Raw genomic sequence first — 9,914 nt, forward strand, 5'->3', positions numbered from 1 at the left:
AAATATGCAGACTAAAGGCCAATCAGCAGGTTGCAGAATAGGCTTTGCCTCCTATTTAAGGGATTACCAGCCAGTGTGAAATGAGTATTATTAAGCCCCCACCCCCAGCAACCCACTCACTGCACACACAAACACGCACACAGCCTGAACACGCTTCTGTTTAAGTCAAAGCCTTTAGGAACCAAAAATAGGTTCATAATAGTATTAACCACAGAGTTAACACGCTTTTTTTTTTTTTTCTACATGAAGACATCAGACAGTCATTCAAGGAGGTGGTCTCATTTACATTCTCACATGCACATGCATGCACGCACGCGTGCAGGCTCAGCAGCATCTGCTTGGCCCACTACCATAATCCCTGCAGATGGAGATGTGTGCAATGACATCTGCCTCGCCCACCGTGGCCCCATCATGTGTGGTTTGCCCGGGTCCAAGTCTGCTACGGGCCACACTGAGTTATCATATGTGTGTGTTTGGGAGTGTGTAGTTCACAGGTTAATCTTGGTCAGCTGGGTTAGACAAAAGCAATGGGATCGCTTAGAGCTTCAGCGATGCGCGGGTGTAAAGGTCACCGACAAGAGTGATACAGAAAGAATCTCTGGCCTGGCTTTCTGACGTGTTTTAACCATTCATTTTCCCTGACAGTCATCAACTACTAAATGTCAAGTGATTCTGATCCATCATTCGTTTTTTGAATGTCCAGAGGACCAGCCTTAACTTTTTTAGATTTTTCTACCTGGATTATTGAGCATGCATCAGGATATTGTGATCCATTCATCAATTACAGCTTTAGCAAAGAGCCAAAGTGCTCTTTTATTTGGAACACTTTCATCAATGATGTACCGGTAGACGCAACTAAAAAAGTAACTGATGCGCTGCTAGCCCAGATAATATCAACAATTAAAACGGTAGAAAATGAAAATCCATCATTTGTTTGTGGCCAACAGTACATTTCAGGGTGGTTGAGTGTTTTTTTAATATTTTCTCAATTCTCAGTATCATTCAATATCTCCTGTTTTCTCCTACTTGTATGATTATATTATTAAAGAAAGATGGCACCTTTTTAAAACCAACAGTTGTGGGGTTTTCATCTTTTTTATTGTCGTTGCTCTTCAGGTGAAAGAAGAGATGCTCCTCGAAGCCCTGACAACCAGGAAGACGGTGACTGTCGGAGAGAGGCTCATCGTGCCCTACAGACTTGCAGAGGTGACTTTTCTGTAACCACACCATCATCAGCATATCCTCAGATTAGGATGCTCACTCGTCTTTGTCCTGATCACATTGACTTTATGTCACCTTCTCTCTTCACTGAGCCTGTCCGGTCCTCTGATGCCATAACTCATGTAACCAAACCCAAAAGTCAGGCTTGTGTAAACATTTTGTTGTGAAGAGCATCAGCTTTAAAAGATTCTGTGTTTTTGTGTCCATGTTTTGCATCCTTTCTGGAGAGTTTGTTGAGGTATCCCCCAGCCCCCCACCACTTCTATCAAAGTCCCTTTGACAGGGGTCTCTCCCTCTGCAACTTCCTGTTTCCTGTGGAATCGTGCTACAGTAGTGTTCCTTAACTCTGACCCTCTAGACCAGTGGTTCCCAACCCTGGTCCTCGAGGAACACTATCCTACATGTTTAGTTGTTTCCCTGCTCTAGCACACCTGATTCAGTGATACTTCCTCAAGCCTCCACAGCTCTAGACTTGCAGTTTGTGAATTGTACCCCCTGGGTGCCTCAGCTGACCCAGATAGGTTCCACTGAAGTGAATCATAATAATATTCAGTGGATTCAAAGACTCCTTTCATGGATCTGTGTAGAAGCTGATTTATTTATTTTTTTCCTCTCTGAGGAAGGAAATGTTACAAATAGATTGCCTGTTTGCCAGCTCAACCATGAGCTAGTTTAATCCAACAGTGGTTGTTCTGATTATCCCACACTCCCATCATGTCAGTCATGTGGTCTTTTCTTAGGAATGTGAAACCTCCTCTGGAATATACAGCACAGAGGCAACAAACCATATCTCTGTTCAGTCTGGTGGTCTCTGTCTCCCTCCCCTTCACACATACATTCACTTTTTCCAAACAAGCGTGGAACAGAGATGCTCTTGGATAAACTGTCTCAGGGCCATTGTTGTCATGTCATAAAGGTTCAACCATGTCATCCAAGAGATGTTCTTATCTTAAACTGACCAAGACATAGTAAAGTCTTAAAGAGAAGATGCAGAGACCTAAAGGAGCATGATGGGAAGTACTAGCAAGTATTACTGATAGCAGTTGGACTTTATGTTAAATTTTCTATGATTACCATAATCTGAATGACTGAAAATCCACCGGTCCACTTGCATGATGGGAAGACCTCAACTCAACTTCAGCTACTCAACTGCAGATGGCTGAGGGCTTTGTGATAATTGGCACAAAATACAACAATCTTCTATTGGTGTTGTCTGTTCAGGTAGCCTGAATCTTGGCACCATGCGAGGGTGTCCCGTGTATGTATCAGTTCCAACGTTGGGCCACAGTGACATTTGTACACCCACACATGTCTAACCATTGCATGATATGACCGTACAACCTCTCACAAACCAACAACAGGACCACTATCAAACCCTGACAAGTTCTAATAATGTTCTCTCATGTATTTGCAAGGCATTCCCTGTGTTTATCCTCTGGTCTTCTTGTCATTCTATTACTTTTTCCGTCTGCTGCTCATTCCAGACATGCAGCTGCTTACAAACTGGATCATTTACATCCCCATCACTGGTCTGCATGTGGTCCAGATAACATACAAATCAGACCATTCCCCCTGTGTGCCAAACTGTTTTAATCAGCGAGTGTATTTTGCATGATTATCACTTTTGCAAAATGTATCCAGAGTAAAGGAAACCATCTTTTGTGGATAGTGTGTACTCCATCTCCATCTTCTACCACGTATTAGCCAGGTTGCAGTTGCAACAGGTCCAGGAGAAAAACCCAGACATTCCTGTCCCAGCAACACATTCTGGGGGGTCCTGAGATGTTCCCAGGCCAGAGAAGACACTCAATCTCTCCAGCATTTTCTGGGTCTTCCCTGGGGCCTTCTACCAGTGGGACATTCCCAGAAAAACTCTAAAGGGAGGTGTCCTTATCAGATGCCTGAACCACCTTAACGTTCTTCTTTTCATGTGAAGGAGCAGCATCTCTACTCCCCGTTCCCCCTAGATGAGCAGCTCCTCACCCTATCTCTAAGGCTGAGCCCGACCACCCTGCAAAGGAAGCTCATTTTGGGTGCTTGTACCAGGATTTCATTATTTCGGTCATGATCCAAACCTCATGACCATAGGTGAGAAGTAGAACTTAGACAGATCAGTAAATTGAGAATGTTTCCTTGTCATTCAACACTTTCTTCACCACCACTGTCCAAAGCAATGTCCGCATCACTGAGGACGAGTTCCCAATCCATGGATCCCTCTCCATTTCCTACCATCTTTTGTGAACAAGACACCCATATACCTAAACTCCTCCACCTGAGACAAGGACACCCCCTTTCATCCCGGATTGTTTCTACTGTTTGTGTTAATAGAATGTCAAGAAAGGCTCGACTGTACAACAAAACGATTTCCCGCAAGTACTTGTAGAACTTGAAAATGTTGGACTCATAATATATTTAAAAAAATATATAGCTTTTCAAAATGTAATAGTTAACAATTTAAAAGTGCACAGATAAAAGACTGGTCAAAGAAATAAAACTTTTTGTAAAGGACGAAAAACACATTAGGCCGAAAGTGTGTTGAATATTAAATTTGGCTCGTCTTTACAGGGTTTACCCGAATGACCTGCCTCTAAAGATCTAACAATCAAACTGTTTTTTCTGGAGAATAACAAAAAGGCTGTTCAGGAGAAATGAGAGTTGAGGCTTGGCCTGAACTGACCGAAGGCCGTGGGAGCGAGTTGAAGCCACCTGTGGAATCCATAATACACCCGTTTTTATACAAAGGAAATGTGGGAGAAAAAAAAACTGGCAATTGTTGCCGTCTCTTCTCAGAAAAGATTTCTTCCTACTTGGATAAGAAAGTTTGGGAATGTGTGTTAGGCAGCTGTCCCACCCACCCACATTTGTCTCTGGGAGATTTTGGATGACGCTTCTCAACGTCTGACCGGCAGAACCTCGACTTCTTCCTGCGTCAGCCAAGAGGATTTAACTGACTAACCTGAACAGTTTGAACGGTTTGAACAGTTTGAACGGGCTGCGGTCGAGTCAGCTGTGATACCTTTAAAAATATTTATTTTTCAAATCCATATTTTTAAGATTCTGTTCATTGTTATTGTTCTTCAGTCTTCTTCGAGGACTCCACAAAGGACTCGTACTGGTCGATGTGCCGGGAAAATGCTTTAGTGTTCAAGAGCAGCTCATCCAGGAACTTCAGCAGCTCACTTTAATCAAAGACGGACTTCACACAAGCCTCTGATTAAATACACATATTGTAATCAAAGTACTTCCCTTTTGTCCAGCAGAGTGTGTGGTAATAATGTCAACAGAAAAGCAGCCGTCAAGCTTTGTCAGCTGTTCTAAACAACTTTAAAGTTACCGAAACTGCATGTTATTTTGCATTTTATGTTCTTTGCTCCTCCAATGAGTTGCAAGAGCACTTCCCCCTAAGTCTGAATTACATTAGTCGACAGCATAGCCATTATAGCCATTTTTTTGTGTTTCCTAAAGTGGATTAGCTGTACCCACCATTTTGAACCACATTGACACCAGAGGGTTATCAGTTGTAGACTTACCAGTACACCTACTGGTTACATCCTTGGAGTGTCATTACAATCCACCCAGTGGTTCATGAGATGTTTTGCTAACAGACAATTATTTGATGGCCTGCCTTTCATCTTTCGGTGATAATGATACGTTTATTACTCATCAAAAACTATAAAACTGGTGAAGTTACACGTAACACTGTTATCTCATAGAAGTATTTGTTTATTTATTTTTGTGTTCTCCACTGTAACAGGACAAAGATGCAGTAGAGTCATTGTTACTTGTGTCTGTAGATCTCAGTTTTCAGCCATTCTTCAACACACTTTGCTGTACGAAAGTGACAGTTTTCATCTCCGGTCCATTACACTGTTGCACTTGGTACAAAGTAGTTTTCCATCACTAACGACAAAGGACGACAAACATAATGTTACTAACACTGATATAGTTTACCTCTATGTTAGATTTATTGTTCTGGATAAAGTTTTACAAGGCAATAGCTTATGCTAAACATTAGCTTGCTAACTTGAGAGGCACGTAGCTAATGACAAGCGAGTTGAAGGATTGAAGAGAATTTATTATTGCTGATTTGTTTTACAGGTCAGTTAAAAATAAACTTACAATGCTACACAGCACTACACAATATTGATCCCAGTTTCATCTGTGCTGAAAGTGAAACTTAAGTGAGCGGCCATGACTTGAAGGTAGTCTTCATGCGCCCTCTGCTGGAAACGTTGTACAATTACAGCTGTTTCCCATTATCTTAGGGATAAAAATTAGCAGCGCTTAAATCGGCGCATAATGGGACAATTATCATCAATACTAATAGCTCCTCAAACGTCTATATCGACCTAAATAATCGGCCCTACCGACATATCGTACAGGCTCTACTACAAAATACTACAACTCACCAAAATACACCAAAATATAACTCCGCCTGGTTTTTAGAACTTAAAGGGCATTTAAAAAAGGCTAAGCCTCTTAAGTTTTACCAAGTTCCTGAGTGCCTCTGTGTTTACAGTAATTATGTTATTAAACTTACGTAAAGGTGGAAATGCCGCAGACTCTGAAATGCGCCGCCGGCAGATTGTCATCCGCCCGTTCACTTCATTCAGTAACACACACACACACACACTTTGCACATGTGTGGCAAATATGATTTTAAACTCTGCTATGTATTTAAAAGCATGGGTGACTCACATTTAATAAATTCCCCATTTCGCTGCATCTAGACGTCATTTAATAACGCGTAGACGAGAACCCCAAATCGATATTTGCATCGGTTTTACTTATTTAAACAAAGGCCTGGCTGGGGAGAAGTGTCGTGTACGCTCAGGTCCATGCTTTTCGGGATGAATGAACGGAGCACAGAAACATGTGCACGGTTTAATCAATCTAAATCTGTGCACATGCACTTTTCTCATTTTGTCCCTAAGCCAACTTTCAGTATGAAAACTCTTTGATACATGAGGCCCCAGGTGAAGTGTGAAGTCATGCTGGAGTTTCTTATAATTATTTTTTATTGTTGGCCCTCAAGTGAAACGTTAAAAAACCTGTTTTCAGCCAAGTTACTTCCTTGTTGCCTCTGTATTAAATAATTAAATTACAAGACTAAGCTCATGCTCACTGAGCATGTCACATCTAATTAGCCAACTCTGAGATCCTGCCAAGACGTTTAAAACGTAATTCTTTTTAAAGTTGTAAATTATTCACAGTAACCTTGCGTAACTGTGTTGATGCAGAGACGTCAGAGCCAGCGAACTAAAAATATCGAGAGTCATCAATAATGAACGAGTGAAGAGGGAGCGCTTTTAAAAGTGCAGCTTTACTTCGTCGTGACAGTTGGTCGCTTGTGACCTCAGCAGGCGGATTTTCTCGAGTCATTCAAAGATGGTGGGCTTCAGAGGGAGCAGCAACAGCCTGTTTGTTTCAGAGGTGGACATTTTCAGCAAGTTCATTTAAATTTTCGAGGACACACAGACAAGTAAAAATAACGTTGCTTTTCACCAGGGTCGATTTCTAGAACATGACCTTTAATTTAACCAGTAAGAATATGATGAACTTATGACAGAAAATGGAGGATTTACCTGCAGTTACCTTCGTACAGACGAACATTTGGTACTTCCTGTTTATCACTGTTGTATTCAGCTGCTCATGGGATCAGCCGTCGGCCTTTAACCATCGTTTTTATTTTTCCAGACTCTGTTTAGGTTGTGGAATATTAAATAAATAAATAAAATAATAATAAACTGTATTCACCCTCAAAGAAAATGGCAGTGCCGTATTATGCTAACAAACACACACAGACCCAGGCAGTTACATTATCGCCCACCTTTCACATCACAGTGGGCAATTTTAACAAGTTCTGCCTTTATTTATAGATACATGTGAGCATAGGCGTCGCAACATTATATGAAAAGGGGACACACCCCCTCACATTAAAATAAATCATTCAGACCCCCCCACACACATTTGCCATAAAATAGTAATTCACTCAGCGCTTTTTCTATTTTTTTGTGAATAAGTCCATTCCACTTGATTAATAGGAGAACACTCAAATCGTTAAAAGTCCACTCCAGGTTTTCCTGGTTACCAACAACAACTCCACACCACTGTGTTTCCCCGAGGTCATTTTCCTTGGCAAGGCACTCACGAGGGGAGGAGGGGGACACCGCTTAGCGCTACGTTAGTGCCAACAGTTGTTGACCAGGGTGGGGGGGTAGGATGCATGAGATAAGCAGAGCATGCTCTGTTCACACAAGGAGAGCTGTTGGTCAGGCCACTTCTTGTTGCTCTCAAATAGTTATTGAATCAATTGTTTACGCATGTAGGTAAACGTAGATGTTTAACAACCTGTTAAAATACACCAGAATGCAGGAAACTTTATTCAAAATTTAATTTTATGGGGGATGACCCCCCCCACCACCACCACCACCACCAGTGTGTCCCCCCCAACATTACAAATGCTTCTGACGCCCATGCATGTGAGGAGAAAGGTGGATTTCAGCAGCTGGAAACAAATGATTGATTCTTAATTAAATGGTATAATTTATTTTTTGTTAACGACCAACAGTTCTTTTTAAAGCTTTCTTTGTTTCATCCAAACATTTTGTTACACGAAGCCTAACGTTCATATTCCATACGAACCTTTAAAATTTGTGGAGCACATTTCACCAGACGTAAAAATACGACTGATAAGATTTAAAGCAGAATTAATGAAACGCATTCACAGTATTGGCTCTTTTGCAAGTTGCAGAGTCAGATGTTTACTTTTCATCAGGACTAAAGCAGCGTGTTTGTTTGTGTTTGTTTGTGTTTGTTTGTGTTTGTTTGTGTTTGCAGGCGGGGACCGTGAGGGACTCGATGGCCAAGTCTCTGTACAGTGCTTTGTTTGACTGGATCGTGTTCAGGACAAACCACGCTCTGCTCAACAACAAGGACCTGGAGGACAGTTCAAAGGTAAGCTCAAGAGCAAACGCAACAAATCATTTTATTTAAACCTTCATTTTACCAGGAAAGAAATCCACTGAGATTATTAATCTCTTGTACAAGGATGTCCTGGCAAATATGAAGACATCATGTGCACATAAAGATGTCTTTAAAGAATTGTTCTTCTTTTGTTTTCAGCCAAATCAAAGATTTAGATTCTCTGAAAGTGAAATGGTTTAAATCAAATATGAAGACATTATAACATGAATAAAAACACAATAAGCACAGAAACAAACTCTCCAGAGATTTATTAACCTGTTAGATCTGGCAGATTGTGACAACTTGTCATCACGTGATTCATTCATGTCCGTACTGCAGACTTTTAAAACCTTCTTTCAGTCCAGACCTTTAATACAGACTTTGAGAGTTATTAAAGCTGATGTAGGGATCATGAGGGTTCATACCTCACTATAACTGTGCAACACTCTGCTAACTGTTAGCACATTCGCATCATTCATGCATGTAACGTTCACCATCACAAAACCAGCAACAACATCGATGGAGGACTCCATGATTGTGGCACACAGCTGCGTGTCGAACAACAGATCGGTCTTTGCTCTGCGCATGCTCAAAAACAAACAAGTCATGGCAGACACACAGGGGATTGTTGCTAACACCACTTTTATCAGTGTGGGTGCTGGACGAGTGTTCAATCCACCATGTTTATGGAATATATCAACCAATCACATCCCCTTACATCGCTCAAGAGTTCCTGCTGAGCCAAGAAGGGGCTTAGTCTAAAACCGAGTCTACAAAAAACCCAATAAACACAAAAGAAGTAAACTCGTTCAGTGTTACGAGACTTGAGGTAAAACAAATGTTCAAATTAACAGAAGCAGTGGTCAAATTAAATTTGTCCTTCATAACTTTATTGATTATTAAAACGCTGTTTACAGATTTATTTATTTTTTTTACTAAAATCCAAAGCTGAAAGTCGATGTAACTTTAAAAAAAAAATGGACAAATGTGTTTTTTTTATTTAATATTTTAGGGAAAACAAATTTATTTCCAAAACAATGTAGAGTGTACACAAGTCCGTGGCACAGGATTCACATCTGGAGTAAACGATGTGGTTCGCTACTCGTTTCTTAAATTCACAAACCAGTCTGCTCGGCGTCCACCAGTTGACTTACAGACCTGACTGAAGCAGAGCGTTTGTAAACCATCAATGCTCCAGTCTTCCACTCTTAAAATAAACTTTATACGGTTAATATAAAGTCTAAATATGTTGATGAGAGAAAACTCACTACATCCATGTTTTACAGTAAATCTGCATCTTCCATCCTTCTCTGGTGGTAATCTGGTCTTTCATCATTCTCTCTCTTGTGTGTAGGATGTGTGTCAGAGTGACAGCTTGCAAGTTGCACCCAACGGGCACATCTAACACATGTGTACACATGTGTGTGTGTGCATGTGTGTGTATTTGTTACCTTGTAAGGCCCATTTTTCTAGACTACATTGTGAGGACCAACTGCTCATTATGGGGCCCAAAGCCCAGACCCCAGAAGAAGAAGTGCTGTTGGTGGATTAGGTTTAGGGTTAGGTGTGTACTGGTAATGGTTAGGTTTAAGGTGAGGTGTGTACTGGTAATGGTTAGGTTTAGGGTTAGGCGTGTACTGGTAATGGTTAGGTTTAGGGTTAGGTGTGTACTGGTAATGGTTAGGTTTAGGGTTAGGTGTGTACTGGTAATGGTTAGGTTTAGGGTT

The 9,914-nt window shown here is 41.1% G+C and overlaps 1 protein-coding gene across 1 annotated transcript in view; it reads left to right on the top strand.

Annotated features, from left to right (window-relative positions):
• The window catches only part of LOC119416085 (unconventional myosin-IXAa), a 128,130-nt gene that overhangs the window by 67,910 nt on the left and 50,306 nt on the right, over positions 1 to 9,914 (top strand). Inside the window, exons 8-9 of the mRNA XM_037683262.1 lie at positions 1,117 to 1,206; positions 8,062 to 8,178. Coding sequence (XP_037539190.1) covers positions 1,117 to 1,206; positions 8,062 to 8,178 — 207 coding nt within the window. The remainder of the gene's footprint in view (positions 1 to 1,116; positions 1,207 to 8,061; positions 8,179 to 9,914) is intronic.

The sequence above is a fragment of the Nematolebias whitei genome, chromosome 10 (genome assembly GCF_014905685.2).
Source record: "Nematolebias whitei isolate Nwh7 chromosome 10, NemWhi1, whole genome shotgun sequence".
Taxonomy (NCBI): Eukaryota; Metazoa; Chordata; class Actinopteri; order Cyprinodontiformes; family Rivulidae; genus Nematolebias; species Nematolebias whitei.